This window comes from Ambystoma mexicanum, chromosome 7p, assembly GCF_040938575.1.
Source record: "Ambystoma mexicanum isolate Mex_15411 chromosome 7p, UKY_AmexF1_1, whole genome shotgun sequence".
Classification (NCBI taxonomy): domain Eukaryota; kingdom Metazoa; phylum Chordata; class Amphibia; order Caudata; family Ambystomatidae; genus Ambystoma; species Ambystoma mexicanum.
Window position 1 is genome coordinate 17,541,744 of NC_090939.1, and position 26,523 is coordinate 17,568,266.

Below are 26,523 nucleotides of genomic sequence, written 5' to 3' on the forward strand. Positions count from 1 at the left end.
GACCTTTGGTGGCAGGCGTGGAATGAATTGCATGGTTAGCCCAGACCGGAGTAGATAACAACCAGGTTTCTTGTAACACTAAAATGTCCTGTTCTTAAAGAGTTGATAAAGTGAGAATGACCTCTCGTATTTCACGAGGTCATGTTAAAGGTATTTGTACCGTGCACCGTCACCAACAGAGTTGGTCCCCAGGCGCTCTGGTGGAGCTGCAAACGAGAAGGTGGGATGGGTTAGTAGGTGAAGCGGGAGTAGGATAGTGAGAGGAGTGGTGTTCTGTTGGCAGCTTCAACTCTGTATACACTGGGTCCTGAGCTTTGGTGCGAGTATCGGATCGATGTCGGTCCTAGTGTGCTGTTGGTGCGGCTTATGTGTTGCATTGTTGTGAAGTGCGTGCGGATTGTTGTGTGAGAGATGGTTGTGTGTGATTTTTGAGTGAGATAAGTCTGCAGAAATGGTGAGTTTTTTGTTAGTGGGTTGTATGAAGTTTAACATGCTAACATTCAGAACTGTATCAGAGTGTGGCAAGGGGTTACGCCTGGCAGGGTTTTAGGTTTGTGTCAGGCGCTCCCTGTGCTGTTCTAACGCGTTCTGTAAGTGTTCTAATTCTGATGGAATTAGTGTTGTGGGTTGGGTTTTAGTAGGTGCGATGTGCTCGCCGTTCTGTTCTGGCGCGCTCTGTAGGTGTTCTAGTGCTCATGGGTTGGTTAATGTGGGTTGGGTGTCTAATCTCCTCCTTGGGTGTTGGAGCAGGTGTTGTGGTCTCCTCTTACAAACTTCTATCTAAATGTGTCTGCTGGATGTTTGGATATGGTACGGCCGGGAGGCAGTAGATCAGTCATTTAGGGCTTTCGTCTCGGTCTGAGCATGTAATCAGTCTATGGTGACCTCCTTTTGTGGCCATTTCCCCATAATATCTTATGGTCTGTCGTGTGGTCCGTTCTTTGGGTTCTGTGTGTGTCCGTTTTGGGAGTGACCGAGGTTGGTGTTATTTTCATCGTTGTTTAACTGGGTGGGCATTCTAGTGCGTCGCTGTTGTCTTTATGCTGTGAAGAGCCATGATTTGGGGAGTTTCCTGAATGCCTAGGTGGTTTGTTGTGTTTTGTATATTCTTAGGTAGGTCATTCCAGGTTTTTGGTGCCTGGTGAGAGAAAGAGGGTCCTCCGAGTTTTCTTCTGTTATAGGGTTTTGGTTCTAGGCGGATGTCGGTGCTTGATCTCAGTGTTCTTGTCGGTTGATGTAGGCGTAGTTTATTGCTTAGGAATTCTGCACCTTGTTTGTATATTGCTCTGTGCGTGATGCACATGGACTTGAACTTTATTCGCTGTTTTAATGGTAGCCAGTGTAGTATTTTTAGCACGGGTGTGATGTGTTCTCTTCTGGGTAGCTTGAGGAGGAGTCTGGCTGCCGCATTTTGTATGCGTTGTAGTTCTTTTAAAAGTCGTTCGGGCATGCCCAGGTATAGGCTATTGGCGTAATCTACTTTGGACATGATCAGAGCCATGATGGTAAGTGTTTTGTTGGCGAACGACCGGAACGGTTGGATCCTTTTTGCTGCTCGCAGGAGGAAGAAACATTTCTTGAGTAGTGTGTTTACTTGTGGCTCTAGAGCAGTGGTCTTCAAACGTTTTTGGCTCGGGCCCCCCCTGAGCCAAGTTTAGGCAGGCCGGGCCCCCCTAAAAGTGCTGGATGGACAGAATGTAGAAATCGCTATGAACTTTTGCGTGCTGTCACCCCACCCTACTCCCAGTACAGACCCTGGGCTCTCCCCCACCCTACTCCCACCACTATCCCAGTGCTGCCGCCCATCCTGCTCCCACCACAGTCCCATAACACAAACATACACACATCCATACACATTTAAATAAAAAATAAATCGCCATAAACGTACCTTCTGCAGGGGCCTGCGCGTGGTTGCTATAATGCCCCGCTCCAGGTTGCTCTGCCCGTATGTGCGAGGAGGCGCAGGAGCACCCCCTCGCACATACATACATGCAATGCCCCAGTCAGTATTTCCAATGAGCTATGCAAGGCTGGCGAAGCAAAACACCCCCAACGTTGCATGGCTCAGTGGTCATGTGCGGCTGGGGAAATTAACTGTCAAAGGCAAACAGTGTTTCCCTTTGACAGTTCAGCCAGCGCAGGAGCACTCCCCAGCTGGATTAATCAGCTGAGGGAGTGCTCAGTGTTTCACTGCGCTGGCTCCTCGGCTCCTCCATAATGGGTGAGGTGGCCAGTGGGTGGATGCCTCCTCACCCATTATGGATGAGTCGGGAGGCTTGGACTGGCCTATAGGGCAATAGGGCGATGACTGTACCAAAAATGCTAGTGTAGGCCAATCAAAATGGGCCACTTTTTTGCCCAATGTGGGCCAGTTTGAGGAGTTGCTTCACTATGCAGCTAGTAGTTTTGACCATTGTTGCTGAATAACTATTCTTTAAATATCACAATTTGTTTACATTTGAATAAAAAACAACCCCTTGGGTAATATTCAGTCTGTGACATAAGGACTGAATATCCATTTGCAACTGCTGGCCATGTTTTCATTGGCGCCTAAGACCGTTTTATGGTCCATGTGATCTTCCCCTCCCATTTCCTCCAATCTAAAAAAAAAATTAAAAAAAAAATATATTTTTTTGGTTTTTACACATTTCGTGCTGGGCTCTGGCACCCCCCTGGGGGGGCGCGCCCCACAGTTTGAAGACCTCTGCTCTAGAGTGAGGTTGTTATCCATCAGGATCCCTAGGTTTTTTACAGTTGATGACGGTGCTGGTGTGTTGTCGAGATCTCTTGGCCAGGGGCTATAGCTCATGTCTCCTCCCCTTTTTTGAAACCATCATTCCCTGTTTTGCCTGGGTTGATTTTGAGGTGGTTGAGGTTCATCCAGTTGAATATATCACGAAGGCAATTCTCTAGTGTAGTGTTTTCTTCTCAGGTGTCTTGTATGTTGAAGATTATTTGAGTATCGTTGGTGTAGTTGTAGCATGTGAGGCCGTGTTTTTTGATAAGTTTGATTAATAGATACAAGTAGATGTTGAATAGAAGCAGGGAGAAGGATGATCCTTGTGGTACTCCGCACGTGGAGACTCGGGGTTTGGACTTAAAAGGTTTCATCCATACGTTTCGGTTCTGTTTATTAGGAAGGATTTGATCCATTGTAGGGCGGTGTCTGTTATTCCTAGTCCTTCTAATCTCTTTATGAGGATGTCATGGTTGACCGTGTCGAAAGCTGTGGATAGATCGAGGAGAATCAGGGCGGTACTGATGTCAGAGTCTGCGTTCATTTTTAAGTAGTTCCATATTGAGAGGAGAGCTGATTCTGTTCCCCTCATTGGTCTGAAACCAGCTTGTGTCTGGTCTAGTAGGCAGTGCTCTTCTATGAATTCTTGGGTTATTTTGTAGACGTACGTTTCTAGCAGTTTGGCTATGTAGGGTATGTTGGAAATGGGTCTATAGTTGGATAAGTCCTCTGTTTCCTCTTGTCTTTGAGTAGCGGCCTGATGTAAGCCGATTTGAAGGCCTGTGGTACTTTACCTGTTGAGATTGAGAGGTTGAGGAGATTCCTGTGGTATTCCATGGGGGTTCATTGTTTGAGAATTGTTTTGTATATGTACGGGGGGCAGGGGTCTTCTGGAAAGCCTGATTTGTTGCTTTGGTTTACCAGTTTGACGAAAGTCTCCATTGATATTTCTGGGAAGCTTTGTAGCTTGTTTGGATGTTCCTCGTGGGTGTCGATGGGGTTTGAGGTATGATCACTTGGTCTGTTTTATATGGTGTGTTGGATGGAAGTTATTTTGTTTTTGAAGTGGTCTCCTAGGTCATTGCATAGTTGCATCAATGGAATTGGTGTGTTGCAGCCCGGTGGGTTTTTTATTTCGTTTGATTTTGAAGAGTTCTTTTTGGGCGTTTGGTGCTCTGAAGATTCGGTTGTCGGGATGTTTCCTCTTTGCTTTTTGTATTTCCTTTTTATATGAGCGGATCTGTTGCAGGAATTTCAATTTGTTTGCAGTGGTGTTGTTGGTCCTCCATTCAGATTCTAGTTTTCGTTTTTTTTCTTTTCATGGCGTTGAGTAGTGGGGTGAACCATTTTGCAGTTTTTTTCTTACGTGATGGGGTGAAGGGCTTTTGTTTGGCGATGTCATCTAGAGTTGTAGTGATCCAGGTATGGAGCAGAGCAACTTTTTTTTGTCTAGGTCAGCTTCTTCCATGGTTGTTGCTTGTGGTTTGCTAAATTCCTGGAGCTCAGTTAGGTTGGAGTTTTTTTTATAGTTCTCCAATTTCTTTTCATCATGATCAGTGGTTTTTCTTGTTGCTTCTTTGTTGGAGCGGCCGTTGTGATTATGAATGGAATGATGAGGTGGCCGCTCCAGAGTATTTGAACTGGGGGTGCTGTGGTGATGAGATCCTTGTTGGCGAAGATTGCATCAAGAGTGTGCCCGACTGAGTGTGTTGCTCCTTTGACTAATTGTTGTAGGTTCATGGCTCGAACCAGATGTTGACGTCTCCAAGGATGATCAGATGATTGTACTTGATGGCTAGGGTGGTGATTGCTTCCGTGAAGGCGTCTGTGAAAGTCGCATCGCAGGTTGGTGGTCTGTATATCAGTATGAATATCGCATTTATCGATGTTTAGTGAATCTTACATTTTGATGGCCAGTTGCTCCTTGTGGATGATTGCTAGACCCCCCCCCCCCTCTTTTGGATTTCCTGTTTGCTTGGATGCATTTGAAGTTTTCAGGCAGGCAGTTGTTGAGGGTGATCTTGTAGTTGTCGTCTAGCCATGTTTCGATTTTCGGTTACAAAGAGGATGTCTATGCCTCCTCCTGATAGGTCGTATATTTCGGTTGAATGTTTGGACATTGACCTTGCGTTTATTAAGTTGCAGTGGATTCTCTGGGTGTGATTTTGTTTTGTGGTTATTCGTTGTTAAGGTTTGTAGTTGTCCGGTCATGGTGTTTCCGCATTGATGTTGGTAGGAAAAAGAACGGCGACAACTGCTTCTTCATTGAAGCGGTCCAATAGGTTGATATCGGGGCTGATCAATCGTGGTGCTTCTGCTGTGATGATGCTTGGTTAAAGATCAGCGATGGCTTCTTCTTCTTTGAGTCCGACTGTTAGGTTGGCGGTAGCATTGTTGGTTTGTTTGTTTGTTTATTTATTTATATTGCGCACCAGACCCTTAGGTTACCGGGCGCAGCAACAAGTATATGCGAAGCTTACAATGTTACAATGTTGTATAAATGAATTTACAGTATTACACAATATTACACAAATTACTAGAATGTACAAATAAACAATTGTCGTATTTACATGAATGTACAGTTAACATTCATGGTTGTCGGGGCTTCATCGTATTGTGTGGGATGTTGTGGAAATCGATGATGCCCCTCTGTTCTTGTGATGTAAGGGGTAATGGGGTCGGAGTCATGAGTGATCCTGTCTTTTTTCGGGGTGTTTCGGGAAATTCTTTGCATGTCTTGTGGTTTCCGTGTTGAGATGTCGGTGTTCCGTGGTTGTCGCGAGGTAAGGTGTGAGGTATAAGGATTTTTCTCTTACATAGTTTGTTCCGGTTATGACTGTTAGGCGTGCTTCCTGCCAATAATGCTTCTTCTTCTGGGTTCTGTTGGTGTTGTGTGTTTGCGTCCCTTGTTGCACGATCTTGCTCTCTTTCTCTGCGTTGGGCCATTTTTCAGTTCAAGGTGCAGGCGTAGTAGGGTAGTTGGTCCTCTATGATGTGTTGTGTAGGCACAGTAATCTTGGTTTTCCTTCTCTGGATATGCTAGGGAGCTCTCTGGCTCTGTCATTTCCGTCGGTGGGTAGGGTGTGTTTCTTAAGGGTGCACTGTCGGGGAGGGTTATGAGCGTTAAATGGTCTGGTGGTATAGGACGCAATTAAGCTAGGTAGTTATGGGTTTCCGGGATTGATAGAGTACCAAACTAGTTAGATTATGGGCCACGTATATTGGGAGAAAGGCCTACGCCCAAGAAGGCGACAGAGTACTGGACCAAACACAGCTAGATTTGAGGGTCCGCCGAAACAGTGGAGCACGATAACGAGCACAGCTAGACTCAAGCGTCCTGCACCGTGGGAGAGAGGCCCACGCCTAGGGGAGCAACAGGGTATCAGACTAAACACAGCTAGATTTGAGGGTCAGTTGAAGCAGTGGAGCACGATACTACCAGACACAGCTAGATCTGGGAGTCCTGCACAGTGGACATCTCCTGGAACGCGGTTCACCGCAGTGAGCTAGCCATGTAGTTTCAGGGTGGATATGTACTAGTTGAGTGAGTTTGAGGGGCCCAGCTAGGACTCGCTCTCGATGCAATCCGGCCACAGAAGTGCTGCTAGATTTGAGAAACGGGCCTCTCAATGCATTCTGAGTGTCACACAATGCGATCTGGACACAAAGCCCAATTAGACCCGAGAGACCTGTATAGTGGGAGAGAGGCCTATCAATGCAATCTAAATATCATACAATGCAATTTGGGCACAAGAACCCAACTAGATTTGAGACCTGTGTAGTGGGAGGCAGGTCTATCAATGCAATCTAAATATCCTACAATGCAGTTTGGCGAGAGACCTGTATAGGTCTATACAGAGGAAGGGGGTCTGTGCCTAGCCAGATTGGTAAAGTATTAAATAATGATCACATTTGCGGGTGAGGGAAAGAGACCTGCAGTGAGGAGTAATCACCTTGTTTACTGTGGGTTTGGTAAGTGGCTCGGAGTCTAAGGTCGAGTCGTTGCTCTACTCCTGACACAGGCCACTCCTACCTTACTGGTCCTTGTAGATGATGGTTGACGGCTGGCCACTGCTTCTCCTGCTGACACTTCTTGGAGGCGTCCTTGGCCTTGGTGCCCTCATCCCGACTCAGACGGTTATGATCTATGATCGTATATTTGGCGTGATTGGGAGTTATCGGGGTTTGGGCACTCACAAACGCAGGGTTCTGCTTGGGGTTAAAGATGTTGATAGACATTTTAGTTTGTTGAGGAACCCTCAAGTTAGAGACCTGAATTAAGATAAAACCCATGTCGAACATGGCCATTCTCACTTGCCATAAAATATTGGCAACAAGCCCAGAGCGCACATAGATTCTGGCTTCTGCTAAGTCAGTTATTATAACACTCAACTAAGTTGATTGTCAGAGGTGGTCAGACTCCTCAATGATGGAATCTACGCACATACATTCAAAATGCTTGCTCGTTTAAGAAAATATTGAGTACCAGGAGGCTGTCGACATTTTATTGTTAAACAATGAAACTTGCTTTGGTGATTGACATTACTCGTAGTTTTCACAGGCTTGCGGAGATATTGGTTTAAAGAGATTTCCCAAATTGGAGATGTTTGGCTCTGCGTTTTGCAGTGATTTGCCCGCCTTGGAATAGAGGGACCATGGAGTAACATGCCCACATCAGAATGGGTTGCAGGATGACTATTAACTACGCTGGGCCTTTTATGTTGGGCTTCGGTGATGTAAGCATCAATAGATGACCTTATAATCTCCCTTAGGTCTTGTGATGTGGGCAGGTTTACTTCATTAGAATTTGGTAACGCTTTTTGCGGACAATTGGTATTTTGGTGACCAATTTCGGAAGGGCCGGATGAAGCTGGATTATCCTGCTGCTATGTACTCGACTGCAGGCCAAACCTGACACACTGCTGTTTGTTGGGCCCACTTGTTTGAGTTGCAAGAGATGAATTAAACTGTAATGAGACTGTTCTTGTGGGACTCGCCAATTCTCTGGATGAAGCCAGGGACGGCCTCGAAGTTTTAATCTCTAATGATTTTTGAGAGACATAAGAGTCAATGGATGCTCAAATTTCATCTCTAGGAGAGGCAATGATTGAATCTGCTTTTGATTAAGAAACTGATTTATCTGGGATTGAAGATTCGACAGTGGAATGTACAATGTTAGAAACACAACCGACTGCATCTGATGAAGTAGGATCTTTAATCTTGTGTGTAATATGACAGTTCATTTTTTGAGCTGGCTCATTGGTGAGTGCTACTAGATCATCAAGAGGTTGGTAGATCGGAGGAATAAATGGAGCAACCACTGAATGCTTGGGGGGGCAACTGGTGGGGAAGACAGATTGCCTTGTTTCCTTAGCCGGCTCAGTCTTAACGACTCTCCGGGCTCGCCCCCGCGTGGCCGCTAGCAGTGTTTTCTTTACTGGCTTAAGGTGAAGTTTAGGGTTAATGTCTGATATGGCATGGCTTCACTATGACTAGGTGGTTTCAAAGTGATTGGTGTAAATAAATTAAATATATTAGTTTTCGGGCCAAGCAAAATTCTACTGGTATTGGGATGTCACTATGAGGATGTTTTGAGGACACAACCTCACAAGTATTCGCTTGTTCGTTGATAGGGTTGCGAGTCAAAGTAGAGCCATTAAAAAATTCCTGGGATGGTAAGCAGTTCTCAGGTTCACTTGTACAGGAAATTGAGCTAGATTGACTCAAGGCCGCATCACTCAATAATGAGGGTGGTGGAGGGGGCGCTAAAGATGCCACCATGGGTACTTGTGGAAGACTTTGATGAGGTAATCGATTAGCATTAATTAACGTCCCACTGTTATTTACCTTGCCAATAAATTTCTCCATTAATGAGGTTTGATGACTTACTTTCCCCTCCATAACTTCATACAATCTGGCTATTGCCAGCAAAGCTGTATTCATGACACTCAGGGTATTATTGAGGGCTGGAGCCTCGGGAAAGGAAACACAGGACAAACGTCCTTTGTGGATAAAATATTCTGCATCATGGACATCCTCATTGAATCTGGAACGTCTTGGGGTCGGGGCAATGAAAGATGGCGATTTATCAACAAAATGGATGTGTGATTTATCGGGAATGTTTGGGGTGGCTTTCGTTTAGGCTTGGGTGATTTGGCAGAATATTACTAAGGTTCTCGTGCTCTATTTGAAGAATCGTAATACTATAAGTAGTGTCTTCATGTAGTTGAATAAGATCCCCAGAATTTTAACAGATGTACATGATTTCATGGGAAGATGGACTCGACCTATTTGAGGCATTCATGAAATCAAGTGCATCATCATCCATCTAGCTCGCTAAGGTGAGAGACTCGTGGGATTTGCGAAGCCGTTGCTGCTCATCCACTGAGCAATGCACAGCATCCAGGAGTTTGCGAGAAGTTTATTTGGATGGTGTATACACTATGGCTGTGGACTGGGATTCCTATCAATACAAGCGGAAACAAGAGTGGTGTCAGTAACTTCCCCAATTTTCAATAGCGGGTCCACAGCCATAGGGTTGATTGGAAACAAAACATCGTTGGTAGAGTTTGTAACAATGTCATACTCATCCATATGGGCTGGTATAATGCTAGGTGTTAACATATCAGGAGCTGGTGATCTGGAAAAACTAGGAGGTAATGATTCACGAGAACCATTATTCAATTCAATATTAGAACTTACAATTGGACTAGGGTCTTTGGTACAAAAGGGGTGAATGTCGGAAAGCAATGGCATTACATGCTTACCGTTTTTCCCCCAACACCCGCTCAACCAACGAAGTTTGTTTGCAATCGGCGGAGAGGAGTTTCCCTTGAGCTGTTTTTAAACTATCTTTCAATGAAGGTCGCGTCGGAGGAATGGGCGGCATATAGATCTCTGCACATTATATTGTATACTATGTATAACTGTATTAGGTATATGTTGTGCTAATTTCTACTCTAAAATGTAACTAGTACTGTATTATACTACTGTCAAGATATGCACCCGGTTGCCCTTAGGCCTGGCTGCGCTATATAAATAAATAAAATGCAAATACCTGATTTTAAAGTATACTTGTTTACCACCATAATTGCAAGTTAGGACCAACAGGCAGCCTACACAATAAACACATTAAATTGGAGTACTATACCGCGCAATAAGAGAGCATCGCCTTCGCCCACTCGCCAGCGAGACAGTGCAGCAAATACACTTGCAAATGCACTTTCCGAAAGGGCACGCGCGCGGATGTGCGTGCGTGGTGCTTTTGGTTGTTCTGGGTTAAGTGGCGGGCTCACAACTACAAACGGAAAGAAATTTGTGGTAAGTTTTGAGAATAAAAAAATACAATAGAGCCAGGTGACAATACATATAAGGCAGTCAATATGGCAGTCTAAGTAGCTGTCTCGGTTTCTGGAGCCAGGGAAAATAATGAAAGGTAGCAGCGTACCGATCTCCAATGAACTCGACTCGCAGGTCACGTGTCCAGGAAATGCCGGCAGTATTGTATTTCTCCAATGTTTGTGTTCACAGAAACAAAGCAGCCCAGCGAGACAGTGCAACAAATACACTTGCAAATGCACTTTCCGAATGTCCACACTTTAAATCAGAGCGCACCAAGTTTCTAATGAAATTTGTTAACTCTGATTTTGTAGACTCTTTGGTGTTTTTGTGGGAAAGGCTAATGAACGGGAATCATAACCCATTAATGTTTACCCTAGGTCATCTCTTAAGGATCATAGAAAAAGATCTTGCATTGTATGCATAATCCTGATGAAATTAGAAAGAGGAACTGCGAATTATATAAACTTATAATGTTTTAGAAATTACCGTGATGTTTTAAAGAAATGTTGTACTGTCTTTTATTGGTATAATGCATATATGGAAAAAACATTAATTGGAAATGTATTATGTACTTTTATTTGATGTTTTGTAAAGTTTTTTTTTTTCTAACCAAATACAAATATTTATAAAAAATGCTGATTGTATTATCATCTGACACCTTTTAGCAAGCGCTACTCCTGACGGCAGGCATCGTTTACATTGAATACATCCCAGCCTACATGGTATAACGGATATATGCTATATAGATTTAGTAATTCAAATGAAGGACTACATCCAACGATTGGCATTCCCTATAGCTCGTCGTGATATTACACTTCCTACTGCAATTCCATTTGGCTACAGTATTTACAGCCCACAGCGTTATTACTTAACTACAGTGCAACACTGCGCTGCTGCTGTCATATTATACAGTTTAGTGTAACACTGTCTTACTACAGTGCTGTACTGTGTTACCCTTGACTTTGGAGCAATTGCTAAACCTAGTCTCCTTAGGTCCCCTTCTTACATTAGGCCCATCAACTAGTCTTTCGAAACAATCTACCCCACTACCTCATATTCGCAAAATTACACTTAACATGGCAATGTCCCTTGCTATTCTGCCTATTTTAACCTTGCCTAATGACCATGCCCATGGACAAACCTCAAGCAACTTGAATTCCCCCCCCCCCCCCCCCCTCCGCCCTTCCTCTCCCAGGGACCACCCAACGTCAACAGGCCTTGTAACATTGCCTCCAGAAACATCAGGCTCCATTCTAGACTGCTCAAATTATTTGAACCCCCTGCCAGTTCGATAACTAACCTAGTGTGCCAGAGAAAGAACTCACCTAATGGACACACCACTAGACCCAAAAAAGGCCACTACCACTATCCTATGTCAACCAAAAGGACCACCACTAAGCTCACTCTATCCGCGCCACCCGCATTAATAAGGAACACAAAGAATGTCATGGTCATCCTACCTACTCTCAATTCACTACCGGACAGTATGGAACCAAATTTGTTAGTTGACGAATACAACATGGTGCCATTGCTCCACTGAAATTGAGACCTAGTAAGCCTAAAGTCCACCTAAACTCCTGGTTTACCCCACACTTAAACTCTAAGAAAGGAAGAGAAAATGCAAAGCTTCATGGAGGTTACTTTCATCAGCTGAAAATGGAATCAACCTGATTAATATTTCATCTCAATATAAGAAAGACATACTTTTGGCCAAACAAGAAACCATTAACAATAGAATCTCGCAAGCTAATTCTGGCATGAAGGAATTATTTGTAATTCTAAGAATTAGGAACACCTATCCCAGTACAAGACAATTGTGTTGCTAAAACCCGGTGCTCGAACATTCAGCACGCACGTGTCAACAAAATCTCTACCCTTCAGGACAAAATCGGAAAAAAAAGCTAACTTCCACGACTACACCTAATAATACTCCCAGACCCTCCCACAAACCCTCACCCTGCTTTAGTTTCTCAAAAATTTCTATTCTTCAGGTCGAAAAAGTCAGTTTCCCTCAAACCTTCAAATTGCCAGGGCGATGCATGCCCAGCACAACTAATTAAGGATGCTGCTAGAGACTTTGCACTTTTTATATCGAAGCTTATCAACGCCTCTTTCTCTTCAGATGCCATCCCAAGCAACCTTAAAGAGTCCTGGGTATTCCCGCTCCTTAAAAAAAAGACTCTAGACTCAACTATACCGACTAATTACAGACCTATCAATACAGTGCCATTCCTTCTCAAAATTTTGGACAAGGTGGCATATCTCCAAATTCAGAAATACCTGGAGCTTAACCAACTCTTAGGAAACCGCCAATCAGGTTTTCGGCCACATGGTACGGAAACGGCCCAAATCGATGAGCTCAGGGACAAGGGCAAATCCACTCTGCTTCTCCTTCTCGACCTCTCGGCTGCTTTCGAGCTGGTGGATTATAAGGTTTTATGTAACCACTTGGACGTAGCAGCACATTTTTCTAGGGAGGCCATAATCTGGATCCAATCATTCCTTAGGAATAGGACTATGAGTCTTCTCTCCCTCAGCAGCCGCTGCCTCCCCCTCCCCCCCATCACCTGTGGGGTGCCCCAGGGATCATGTCTCACCTACTCTGTACAACATATTCACCAAGCCCCTCTTTGATGATCTGGACCATCTTGGTATCACCTACACTAACTATGCACCTCACTCCAAGCTGAAGCATCCCTACTCGCCTTCCGAAAGAATCTGAAAACCACTCTTTTCAACTAAACCCCCCACCATTCCTCACACCTTCTACCTGCCTTACCACCCACCCCTTAACTACCTATACTGTCCACTGCTGGCTCTATCAATAATGGTAAACTGCTTATCTACTACCACTGTAACTAAGCAATGCTTTACGCATGTAACGAGCGTTAAAACGTTCTACCATTGATATGTAAATAAGCAAATCTTCGTTGCCTAAGGGCTGTTGTGCGCTCAAAAATGTGAATAAATAAATACTCAGATTCTCCTACCACTTACTGGGGATTATAAGGATTTGGCCTTGGTGAATAGAGTTTTCATCATTCATGGATGGCTGCTCATGGTCTCTGCCTGAATGATGACAAAACCGGGCTCATTATCCTGGGCACGACATCTAACCTCAAGACTTGTCCCTGAATACACCTCCTTTTAACATTGATGGGAAGCGAGGAGTCAGTAATGCGAGGCGGACAGCTGCTTGTAGATTTCTCAAAATATGCCATTTTATTAAAGAAACTGTATACAGAAAGTATTTTGCTTGCCCTACACTACAGAGGACTTCCCTACTTAGTCTAAAGGCTATGGAAACATTCTTTAGCATGGGTAAACTGTCCCTCACACTAAACCACCAATATACAAAGGAAATTACACAATATAAGAAACTGTATTAACACAATGTCTAAGTGGCCTTCTCCTATCCTGATTTAGGCCGTAAAAGTCAATTTCAAAAATGTTCATCAAAGAAAAACGGTTTTGAACCAGTTCTTAAAAGTTCAAAGTAAAAAAAAAAAAGGTTCAACAAAAACAATCCACTGGTAACAACTGTATGGTCCTGGATGGAAAGATTCTCTTCCAATTTCCAGAAAAAAAGAAATGGCACCAATGGTAATCCTGGTTATGATGATGAATTGTCGTCTCTTCACGATAATTTGCCCCAGCAAGAACAATACACAATTCTTTAGGACTTCATTTACAGCTTTACATTTGGTATATTTGTCAGGATGTTTTTTGGGCTGTTTCTTCTGTTGCTCTTTCAATTGATTTACTCCTCTGTTCTTGTGTTTTCCCATCGAATAGAGGGGTGTATCATTGGAAAGAGCACCCTCAGTGAGGAGACCTGGGCCATAATTGGCTCACGTTACGTTATGCTATGCAGCAGTACACAGTTCACCTACCTTCTGCTCTAGCTGTGGTGAGTACTGACAGTAGATTCTGAGATTTGCCGAAAGGAAAGGTTAAGGGAAGGCAAAAGATTAAAACAGGTTCTCAATGTATATGAGCACTTAAATCTTCCAATGAAGTCTAGACAAAAACCTTTCCCAGCAATAGTAGTTAAAACCAAGTTATCAACTCTGAGGGACAGCAAATATGAAATGGACTAGAGTCTGCAGGGAGCCAGGACAGCCAAAGGCAATTTGAGCACAGTATATGGAGCCGAGGCACTTGGATAACAAGGTCTTGCACAAAGTTGGAGTTTGTGTTGAAGAAAAATCACTATAGGGTCACAAGCTGTTACACTTGTGAAGGGTAGAGCTGAAATCCACTCTAGCAAGGTAGCTACTGCAAGTCTCAACTGAGAAGAGCAAAGCTAAAGACACTGGGGTAAGTACCCCAAGTCGGAATAACACCTTTGGTTTGAAGAAGAGTGGTCCAGCTGGCTTCTGTCTGGTTGTAGCGATGCAGATCATGGGTTCCTGGGCCTCCGTCGTGGGGACAAGAGGGAGGACGTCTGGAGGACTCCTGCGGCAGCAATTTGAAAGTCGGCGGCAGGTACGGCTCTTTTCTGATCAGCGGCACTTTGCGGTTTCAGCGCTCGGTAAACCGCACCACCGGGCTTCCTTCACTCCTTGGGTTCTGTACTCTGATGAGGGGAGTCAATCTCTGGTGGTCTTGCTTCTGGAGGATCCTTGGGAAACTCCTGGAGCTTCTGGCTGGATTGGAGACGTTTTATCCGACCAGATTTCTTGACACCTGGCACTCTGTTCCTGCAGCAGCAAAGGAGTACAGCCAGTCTGGGAAGATGGTCCCGTGGAGTTCATCTCTGGGTTAGTTGGTCCCACTAGCCCAAGGGAAGAAGTGTCCCTTCCGGAGCTTCTCTTGTCGACCAGAAAAAGGAGTGCACAGCAGCAGGGCTTCATCAGGCAATTCAAAGGTCCAAGAGGATGCAGCAAGCTTTGTTCACGGTTTCTTTGGGTGTTCTTCCCAGTGGTCGACTCTGGCACTAGTCCCAAAACTTTTGCTTTTTAAGCAGGCTTCTCCCATTCATGTACAGCCTAGCTGTCACTCAAACCGCAAGGTGATTGTCCTAAAAGGACAGCCAGCCAGCCAATCGGGACTGGGTTCATTCAGGCAGTCCTAGAGACCAAGGACAGGGGAGTTTCAGGAACCTCCCTCACTTCCTTCCCTTCCAGACACAATGGTGCCAGGGGCGGGTTTCAGTGCGTAAGCCCGCCAAAGGCGAAACAAAGGGCTCGACCCCGGCTTGGCGGGCAGAGTTAAATCCAATAAAGACCTTGCAAACAGAAAAGGGTGAAAAGACGACCAGGCCATTTTGACAAAATGGTCACCCATGGGTGCTATACTGTAGCTGAGGATTCAGCCTGCAGTAGAAAAGCGCAATGGTAGGAAAATTAAACCATTGCCACCAGCCATTTAAAGTAGAGAGGATAACATAAAAAAATGTTCCATGAGTAAGTAGGAAAAACGGCTACTAAGTAACCCCCCAGCACTCCCCATAAAATGGGGTGTGCTGGACCTACAAAGCGAAAAGGTAACTAAAGTCAATTTCACTTTACTATTCTTGGCAACAGTAGTTCACCCAAGAAAAGGTATTTAAACCTTAGTAGGTATCTTGATTTCTCTGTGACACTGCACTGACGGTGCCGTGTGTTGCCATACAAAAAGTACATGCTTATGGAGTTTGTAGACTCCAAAAACAAAGGAAACGTAATCTAAATCAGGTCAAAACGCATGAGAGAGTGAGAAAGAAGGGCGCTCTCGCTCCAGGGTAAAGATGTCACGCTGTCCTCTCATTCTGTCCCTTTTTCACAAACATCTAGGTCAGACAATAGGACAGGCAACACTCAAAATACACCAGTTACCCCAGTCGGGTTTCCACTCCATGTCCCTCACAGTGGAAGGGTGTCACGTGAGCGGGTTTACCCCAAGGGTCACACATGCAGACTCAAGGGTTCCCCGTTCCTTCATTGGCATCTGCCATGGCGTCTGCAAGAGGGAGCGCGCAGGCGCCGGCTACAGGACGCTGCCCGCAGAAAGTCAATTCCGCGATCATGGAGACCATTGAGATCAAAACAACGCTCACGTGTCGCGTCTGTGGGTCACGTGACGCGTTCATCCATCACACTCGCGGATCAGGTGACGCGGAAGCTTCCGCTATTTAAGCGCTGAACTTCTGCACGTCCGCGCTTCACAGCTGTTCTTTGGAGGACTCTGTACAGTGTTTGGATACCTTGTGTTTCACGGCTCTTGACTTTTGGATTGTTTTTTGGATTTGCTTTTGCTCTGTTTGCTGGATCATCTCGAACTCGGAATGCATTTTGGACTGTCTTGGATTACCCTGAATTGGACTTGGCATTGTTTCCTCTTCACTGCATTACGTTATCAAGTACTTTGGACTTTGGTCCTTTTGTTTCATCAAGTTTCAGGAGGGCAAGTTGGGCCTACAGTTGTTCTCCCTACTGTCATCGGGAAACCAGCTCACGTGCCCCTCCATGGAATTACCAACTATCATAGGTTCTGGGCTTCCTCACCCGTCAGTTTAGGTAAGCCCTGTTCTTTATTCTGCCCGTTTGCTTGTACTCTGCTCAGTTGATTGCTAATAAAGGTTTCCTTTACAGCTGCCTTGGGTTTTCAACATTTTCCGTGGATCCGAGCTGCAAGAACTACCCACCTGTGGCCTCAATGATCGCATAGGGAGTAATCTTGTATTCTCTCTGTGGTACTTGGGGACGGAGGTTTCAATACTCTTCACGACAATCAACCAAACTGACAAAAGATCAAAAAGAGCTAAAGTCCAGCAAAAGAGCTGGGTGTCTCTAAGGTTGAAGGGAATTAGCACAAAAATGTGAAAACACCGAGACCCTTGACTTTCCTTCTGCTTCTGGCCTTAGTATCCTGCCCGTTTATAGCTGTGCAATCACAACACCAAAGCTCACATGGGGGAAAGCCCGGCCTCTAGCATGCCTTCCGCAGTGCTGTTAGGGAGAATTCTCAATGTCATAATTCTTCCCTACCTTGGAGACCCCCAGCTCTTTTGCTGAACTTTAGGACTTGTTTTCTGTGTTTATTTCTTTTGGTCATGGAGTTTTAAAAACTCCATAGGCATCTCTTCATGTGTGTTACACAGCACCCTCAGTGCAGTAACACAGGGATGTCTTTTTAGACTTCCCAAAGGTTTAAAACCTTCTCTGGGATAAACTACTGTTTCCCAGAGAATGTAAGGTTAAATTGACTTTACTAGTCTTTTTAAATTCCTAGACCCAGCACACACTATCTTCCTATAGAGTGTTGGACGGGTTACATAGTATCCTCTGTGTCTAAACACTCATGTAGTAGTCAAATGCTACCCTTTCCTATTGAAAAGGCTGGTGGCAGTGGTTTTACGTGTAATACAATAAAGAGCAAGATGATACGTGTTGTTTACTTGCCTCCAACCCCCTCACACAAAAACTCTATAAGGTTTTCCAGCATCACTAGTCCTGAAAAAATGGACCGTCTGCTATAACTGATTTACACAAATGTATAACAAGTTTATTATTCAAATAATTTAAACTGAATTTAAACAAAAAACACTACCCTCACCTAACACAGTGTACTAAACATTAAAAAACAAATATAAAACAAATGTAAAACATCAAATAACTTATTTATACGACACAAAAGATATCACATAACACACAAAAAAATCTCAATGTGTCACTAAAACAACAAGCATCCCAACATGTTTCTGTTCTTAACTGCCCAGTTCAGGCGAACATTCTTCAGGGGATAAATTTAAAAGCATCCACTAATCTCTTCCACACCGTGTTGAAAGGGTAGATTCAGGCACCCAAGAGGGTAAAAGGAAAACAAACTCCAAGCCTGTAAAAATAAAGGAAAGGAGAGACCTAATGAGTTCCAAAAAGGGAAGGAAGTACTACAAAATGATGGTGGCATGGCACAGGGATTATGCCACACTCACAAGGGTCCCAAAGGGTACCCGCAGATTTACCTTTAAATGGTGAAACTTCAAAGCACGTCACAGAATGACAAATTTGCTGGTTTCCCTCCAAATGAGAAATCAATACTTCAACAAAGCGTCAGTCCGCTAGAGTATCGCCACACCTAAGTAAGACTAAACCAATAAACAGAGACCACATGCTCTGTTATATCCAGAAATCACACTGGCTTCAATACCATTGCACATAAAATCAAGGCTCCAAATAACAAAGTAAATTACCTCCACAAATGTAGGGATCAAGACTGCAATTCACAATTCAGTAATGAACAAGTTGAAATGGAAACATCCATACGATCAAGCAATAAAGTACAGAGTCAATCTGGAAAGCAATGGAAACATAACAGTAAACACCATTTATCTGGCATTACCAAAACCTCAGCTAACAACATGCCGTCAACATGCACTAGAGGGCAAACAGAAGGGGGTGCTTATATTTCACACGGTGTGGAAGAGATTAGTGGATGCTTTTAAATGTATCCCCTGAAGAATGTTCGCCTGAACTGGGCAGTTAAGAACAGAAACATGTTGGGATGCTTGTTGTTTTAGTGACACATTGAGATTTTTTTGTGTGTTATGTGATATCTTTTGTGTCGTATAAATAAGTTATTTGATGTTTTATATTTGTTTTTTAATGTTTAGTACACTGTGTTAGGTGAGGGTAGTGTTTTTTGTTTAAATTCAGTTTAAATTATTTGAATAATAAACTTGTTATACATTTGTGTAAATCAGTTATAGCAGACGGTCCATTTTTTCAGGACTAGTGATGCTGGAAAACCTTATAGAGTTTTTGTGTGAGGGGGTTGGAGGCAAGTAAACAACACGTATCATCTTGCTCTTTATTGTATTACATATATCTATATCCCCGTTGGTGGAGTAGGATGTTTTCATGTTAATAGGGATTCTTTATACCTATTTAAACATATTATAGGCAGTGGTTTTACAACAAACTACTATGATTTTTCCCGACCGCGAACACCGGTAGTTAAAAATCACAGGAGCCATGTTTTTCAAGATGGCGCCTTAAGCCCCTTTGTTTAAATGGGTCCCGGTCTTTTTCTGCCATTTCTTTTTGGAAAGGTCCTACTAGTGTTTGTCTCTGCGCGCCAAACCAGGTTGGGTCCCTTTGTTTCCATGCCTTTGGCAGGCTTCAGGACTGAAGACCGCCTCTGGTGTCTGAGTGTCTGGGGTGGGCAGGAAGTGAGGGAGGTGCCTGACATCCGTGCGTAGTCTCCTAGGAGACCCAAATGCACTCTGGCGTGATTGGCTGACTGACTGTCCGGCAAGGACAGCCACCCTGTTGGGTGAGTGGCAGCTAGGCTGGAATGAATGTGAGAAAACTGTTTAAAAGGTGAGTCTCCTGGACTGGAAAGCAGTCGACCACTGGAACGAAGGAACCGAAGACGAGCTTGAAGAGGACGGCTGCTGCAACTCCCGGACCGTTGGTTTGCCTGGTGAAGCCCTGCTGCAGGTCTGAAGCGCCAAAGCTCCTTTCGACAGAGAAGCCCCTTCAAGTGAGTTGGTGGGACCAATCGACTCGTAAGCCACCTGGATACCATTCTCAGAGCTGGTAAGGATTAACCATGGGGAAGGACACCAGCTTGTGTACTTGACAACAGCTACTCGAACTGAATGGACTCCATTTTGTCAGCGTTTTCCGACGATCCCGTCCAGTGCAGGAGTCCCCCCGACGTCCTCCCTCTTGTCCCCATGACTGAGGCTCAGGAACGGTGAGATCTGCAGGAACTAACGTCTTCAGCTACATCTTTTTGGTTCATACTAAGGTACTGTGCCAGCCCGATTGAGGGAACGCCTCTCTCGCAGTGAAAGTTCGTGGAACTTTCCTAATTTACAGGCCTAATCAGCTTGTGACCCAACATATGAATCTTTTTCGTACAAACTATTTCTGCGAACAGACTTTACCGTTTACTTCAAGAACTGCTCTTTACTATCCAAGACACTAGCCCAGTGACTTTGGCCTAGGACTACTGAACTGAATCGAGTCCTCTAGTAAACTAAAACTATTTGCACTGCCTAAAAAAGTATCTGTGATCTATTCTGCTAACTTTTGCCTTTTTACTCCCATTTAAAGTGACTGAAATGCTATTTTGCTCCTGTTTCAGGGGAGCCTAATTTACTCAAACGTATTGGTTTGGTGTTGTCGTTTATTTGTGTGTAATAATAATTTGCCTCCTTCTAGTGAATGTTTTCTAAATGTTAATGTAATAAATGTTTTACCAAGAAATCTTGAGTGTAAGTGTCTACTTGAACCACTGTGATTGTAAGACCTCTGTGTAATCTCTTAACACTGCTCACATTTCCTCTTGAGATGAGCCTGGCTGCTCCGCCCTGCTCCCACAAAACTGTAGTACAGACTTGTACCAAAGGTTGGTTTTGCTTACACCTGTAGTCCTAATTGTATGTGGTGGTCCCAGAGATTGTACTGCATGTAATTCTGCCTAACAGGTGCAGTCTCTGCTATTATGGTTTTGGGAGAATAGGACTCTCAGAATTTGCAGGTGAAATCTGCTGTCTCCATGTTCCTGGGTCCTTTCTGTGCCTCTACTTCCTTGTGATTTGCCAGCTTTGTGCTTCTCCTCTACTACTGCTACTCCAGCCAGCCTTCCAGTTCTCGTTCCAGCTCCTTCTACTCTTCTCCTAATGGAACCTTTAATGCCTCGCAGGTTCACCAATTGTCTTCAGGTATGGGCCATTAGCCTTAATTGCCTGACTACTGCAATGGCTACTAAGCTTAATTGCCTGACTACTAACATCTACATGCCTCTTGAGCCCTCTTCTTCGTCTCAGTACCTCTAGGATTTGTAGTTTCTTCCACTAAAGTTAGGTTTTTCCACTTCTACATAATTCATAAGGGTAGATCTTATTCCCTTAAGGCTTTTTATTGTGTGAATTGGCGATCATAGAGGAAGATGGTTTAGTGAAGACGGTCCATAATGCTTTACATTGTACCCTTGGTTTTTAGGAAGGCGTTTGGTTTGCAATACGAAAAAGGATCTTTTCTTTCGGAATATAGTTTGTTCAGATTTTATAACCTTGGGGTTCACAACCTTCGGGCAACTATAAGGTTGAGAGACATCAAAATGACAATAAGCCATAACCACCTCAGGTACAAGGGTAAGAATCTTCCTGTCGGAGGAAAAATACGGTCTCATTCCATGGAATCTCTTCACCACCCTGGGCCCTGTCTCCCAGGTGATATTCCTGCATTGGACCACCCCCGGGCTGGGATCAGGAAGCGTCTGCCTTCCCCGGCCACCTGGGAGGTGACTTTATCCAGGGGTTCAGTGAGGGATCCATAGGATTCTTCAGACTCAGCAGTTTGGGAAGGTAAGCCAAATACTGCCAAGTGCTTTGAACGTTGCTTTGACACAGAAGCAAGTTTGAGCCATGAGCCCTGCGGAGCAGCAGTATGAGTCTTCAGCATGGTTTGGATCTGTGAGCATTGTTTTTTTTTAAATTTTTTTTTTTTTTTTTTTTTTAAATTTTGTTATTTATTTTTGAATTTTTTTTTTTTTTAGGTTTCGCTGAACTCCTCCCCCATGTTTTTTACTGCAACGAGCAGGGCCAGTGCCCCACACCCTCCTGCCCCTTCTATATTCCCAACCGAAATACACCACCTATCTCTTTGCGGTATAAAAAAATGCAGCAAAATGTATTTCGGAAAAATGGTAATCGAGCATGATTGTGGAATACCCATTGTTCTCTGCCAAATGGTGTTTGGGAAGAACAATCTGCACCTAGAAATGTTTTCCTGCATTGACCTCAATAGGCTAGTTGCCATAAATGGTTGTTGGTGGGGGGTTGGGGGGGGGCCCACTTGATGCCCACCTTTGTTCATATTTCAAGTAATTCTCGAGTGAAAGGGTCCTTAGTGTGTCCATTGTGTTGGCAGTCCAGGTAACTGTGTCTGTTTTCCGACAGAGATGCTCTTCCTTCGGACATTCTGGCAGACGATGAACCGGGAGTGGAATGGAATAGACCGACTGCGGCTGGACAAGTTTTACATGGTGAGAGGCACATCCCTTCTTGAGAATCCCTTTGCAATCTCGCTAAATTTGGGAAAATGAAGACTGTCTGACTGATGTGGGGGCCACTCTGGGTCATCTGCATGAAAGGGAGATCATTGCGTTAAGTGGGTTGGTCTCAGGGCTGATGGCTTTGCTCTCTCGATGCTAATCCTTTCCATTCTCTCCTGGTAGCTGAGTCGCATGTTACTACGAGAATCCTTCCAAGTGCTGAAAAAGAACAAGTGGGAAGAGCAGTGAGTATGCAAGCTCGGGAAGGCCCCAATGCAACACCAGCTGCACTTACTGTTTTATTTTGGAAATCCATATTGTGACAGTGAGATGGTAACTAAGCACCCACCCAGAATCCTGGCTGCCCCATAAGCTATATTGGAGTCCACTGAAAGCAATACATTTCAGGAGGCGTCCATTCAGGTGGCAAGAGTGTGGTGCTGATGAATACACTTTCCAGAAAGGTTTGCCTCCAGTCAGCAGTTAGACTTCAGATATGCACACACTGCTTCTGTAGGGGAGGCATGGTATCACACGTGAAGACAGACACACATGATTCAGTGTTCAAGGGTGTTTATTAAATGACTATCTGGCCCTATCTCTAAGGATGGGAGCCCACTCGACCATTAAATAATAAATAACGCAGTCCTAGTATTGTCATTCAACAGAAACCTACTGCCTGCCCTTAGGCTATAATGGCAAATGTGTGCTGGGAAAATGTAAATGTAAAGAAAATAGTGTTCAGAAATGATGTTTCAGCATAGCCGAGCAACAAGGGTCCCTTCCCCACGTTTTCAGCACGGGACAAGGTGACTCACTTAGGCTTTAGGACGCATGGTCTTCGGCACGAGGATGCAGTTCAGGATACAATCCAGGCGTTTTCATGATAGTCTTTTCCCAAGACACTCTTTCTCGCAGGGTGCCTTGGATGTATACAAAAACAAAAAGTTCCTTTTAACAGTATTTTCTTCTGGATTCACAATTCACATCACTTTTTTAGGATTCACGGTTCACAAAATTCATAGTTCACCAAAAAGTTCACACCGGTCCACCCTCTTGTCGGGCTCAGACTTCTTCAAACAAAAGTTCACGTTTCTTGCAGGAGCTCCCTTCCACAAGCTTTTTACTCTTCTCTTGACTTCACCACAGGTCTCCCTCTGCTGGGCTCAGGCCATCATTCTTTACAATTTTTCCTATCAGAGACTTTTGACTGTGCGAGGGCTTTGCAAATAACTCTGCAGGACCACTTCGATTTATAGCTCACTCCATCTCCCAGAATGCAATGCTTCCTTTTCTTCGTTCCACTGTAAACCATGTTCAACAGAAAGTTCACGCCGGTCCCCGTTTTTGTAGGCCTCAGACGTTTCACCAACACTGTTCAAATAGGTGCCCCTCTGTCGGGCTCATGCCTCTCAACTTATAATACCCACTTTTCTCTCTGTCCTACTTTAGCCCTTCACATGCTACTGGGTTGCTTTTCCCTTTCATCCACCCAGGTGGCGTGGCACTAACCGGCAACTCCTCCGGATCTGTTGATTGGGGTCCGGGTCGCACCACCTGCCCCTCTGACTCATTGGGGACTGGCATCTGTCCCAGGGGAAGCGGCAGTGGCCAGGATTTGGTCTCCTAGGAGCAGCTGTCCTTTGCTCTGGCTCCCTCGCTGTTGGGTAAGATTTTCACAGAATTTGTAAATCTTCTTGACCTGGGTCAACCTCAGAACCTTTTGCTTTACTAGTGGGATATTTTTCCATAATACCGAGTGGGAACCTTTTTCAACACTCACATAATCTTTAACTCTTTTTATGGGTGTCATTTTTAAGACTCTCCATAGTATCTTTTTACAGTTATCCTCTTTAACAATTGACAATAAGTGCATGTTGTTACTGGGTTGCCCCATGGGCTCCCCTTTTAACTTTCTTGTGCTAACCTTGAGTGAACTACAGTTCCCAAGGGTAAAAGGGATCTTTGGATCCTTTTTTACATTTTAAGTGAAACCAGCACACCCCACCTTATGTGGAGTGCTGCGGAGATACAATGTATCCCCTTTCACACTAAAACTGTAACAATTCTGTTAGTGACAAGCTTACCTTAAATGGCTGGTGGCAGTGATATCTTGTATTAAATTGGTGCACCTTTACAGCGGGCTGTGTTCACAGCTGCCGTAAATGGATCGAAGGGTATCGATTTTTACCAGAATTGGCCCCTGTCGTCTTTTTTTCACCATTTTAGTGTTTCTTGTTCCTTCCCCTGACATCCAAGGCGGGAAATTCCTTTGTGTGATTTTTATTTTCGGCTGGAGTCACCTGGACTCCCCGCCCAGGCTCCAGTCTGTCTGTGAGAGCAGGAAGTCGGGGAGTAGTCCAAAACTCCCCAGCCCTTTGTTTTATGCCTTGCTTGAATGGGGACAGATCCCAGTGGGGGGCTGGCTGTCCTGATTGGACAACCAGACCGCCCCTTCTTGTAAAATATGGGGCGAGAATGCAGAGGTTGTGCTTTAATTCTTGATAAATACTGCGACCTGGAAGCTGAAGACATGTTGACCACTGGAACCGAAACCGAAGAGGAACAGGAAGGAAACACGGCTGAGACCATTTCCAGCAAACGGAGAGCCTGCTGTAGCCCTTCCTTCCAATCGACCTTGGTCCTCCGAAAACGACTACCCGGACCTAGAGCCTGGAAAGACCCGCTAGACTCAATACCTGCATTTTGAGCCATCCCATGCATTGCTTTGACCTTGCGTTGTTGCAATACCCCAATACCCAGGGACCTCAAGCCATTGTGCGGTGCCAGGTCTTCCGAATCTCGCTGTGGGCATCCTGGTGGATCTCCAGAGACACGAATCAAGTCCGTAATTTCCCCTCACCAGAGTTCTGGACCTTTGTAACAACGAGAATTCAACCACGATTTTGTGTCTTCTGTACTCCTTGAAAAGGCGCCAAAACCGCATTCAGCCACAAGGGAAACCTTGCCTAGAGCCTTCTTCATCGATCTCTGCTGCAAAGTCCCTTCAGTCACATGACACGGAATCCACTGACCGGGTATTTGGCTGCAGACCCTGAAGTTCTGCTGCAAAATCTTCAATGCTTAGGTACTGTGTTGGCGTGGGTATGTACTTACCTTAAGCCTGTTAGGATTTCTGTGTAGCTGTGGGCAGTTTTCTGTGATGGGGAGGCCTCTCATCCAGTGCACCCAGTCCCACGGCTAGAATGTCTTCTGCAAAGCCCCTGAACCCTCTTCTCACTCTAAAGTGAAGTACTTACCTGTTTGCCCAGTTGTCCTAAGGAACTCTGACTTTTGCTACTGATATGATATGGCATTTGTAACGCGCCTATACACAAGTGTTTCAAGGCGCGACGAGGCAGGGAGGGGCAACAGAGGGAAGACAGACAACAATCCTACTAGGCCAGGTGTCATTCAGATCGCAAGGGTAGAGGGGAAGGGAAAAGGGAGAGGGGAAAGTGCAGTACAGGGTTAGTAAAATACACGATAAATAATAGGGCCAGCTGGTGGCAAGTGCAAGGTAAGTGCCTGTAGGATACAGAGACAATCCCGTAGTGCAGGGAGGCAGTGCAGGGAAGAGTGGCTGGGCCAAGGACCGAGGTCAATGAGTGGCCCAGTTGCAGATTCAGTGCAGGTTCAGTGATTTTTAGCAGGGGAGTGAGGGAGAGAAAGCAGAGGCAAAGAGGAAGGTTTTTTTATAAATATTTATTTTATTTTAAAACCCACACTAAAATTGTTTCAATACGTAAAAAGCATCATTAGACCATCACATTTCCATTAAAACTCCCCAACTTCCCCCCTCCCCCCTCGAACTAGAGCCAGTTCTTACATGTCGTTTGCAGGAGTATTATCGGATAGCACAATACTTAAGCGGTTATCATCCAAGTCATCTGTTCGTTGTTACCCTAGTGAGGGTTTCCCATAGAGGCCACCAATTGCCGCCAGGCCAGCAGGGGCCCTACTTCCTCCTCGCCCCCCCTAGTGACCGCTTCAAACCAGACCACTGATTCGGCTTCCGCCCATTTTAGGAGGTCCGCCCACCATAGCTCCACCTTAGGCCAGTGGGCCGCCTTCCAGCCCATGGCGATTCTGCGCTTGGCCAAAACGTAAGCCAAGTCCTTCATTTTGCTTATGTTTTGAGTGTCGGGGTCTAGGGAAGAACCCGAGCATGCATGACCAGGCTGATTCCACGTCCAGCCCCACTCCCCCTCCAGCCAGTTTCAGTTTAACCTCCTCCCAGAACCTGTGCACCTCCGGGCAAGCCCAAAACATGTGTAACAGCCCCGCATCCACCTCCCCACACCTGGGGCATTGCTGCGTGGCCGGTCCCCCAAACTTTGCAATTTTCCTGGGAGTCAGGTAAGCCCTGTGGGTAACGTACAATTGAAGTTGTTGGAACCTTGCTTTCCGGGCCACCTTTTTATGGTACCTCTGGGCCCACTCCCATTGACCAT

General features: G+C 44.9%; 1 protein-coding gene across 1 annotated transcript in view; it reads left to right on the forward strand.

The window, feature by feature from the left end:
* LOC138525621 (ribosomal RNA processing protein 1 homolog B-like) overlaps positions 1–26,523 on the forward strand; it is a 310,024-nt gene that overhangs the window by 73,264 nt on the left and 210,237 nt on the right. The window contains exons 4-5 of the mRNA XM_069635673.1: positions 21,975–22,060; positions 22,253–22,314. Of these exons, the coding sequence (XP_069491774.1) occupies positions 21,975–22,060; positions 22,253–22,314 (148 nt within the window). The remainder of the gene's footprint in view (positions 1–21,974; positions 22,061–22,252; positions 22,315–26,523) is intronic.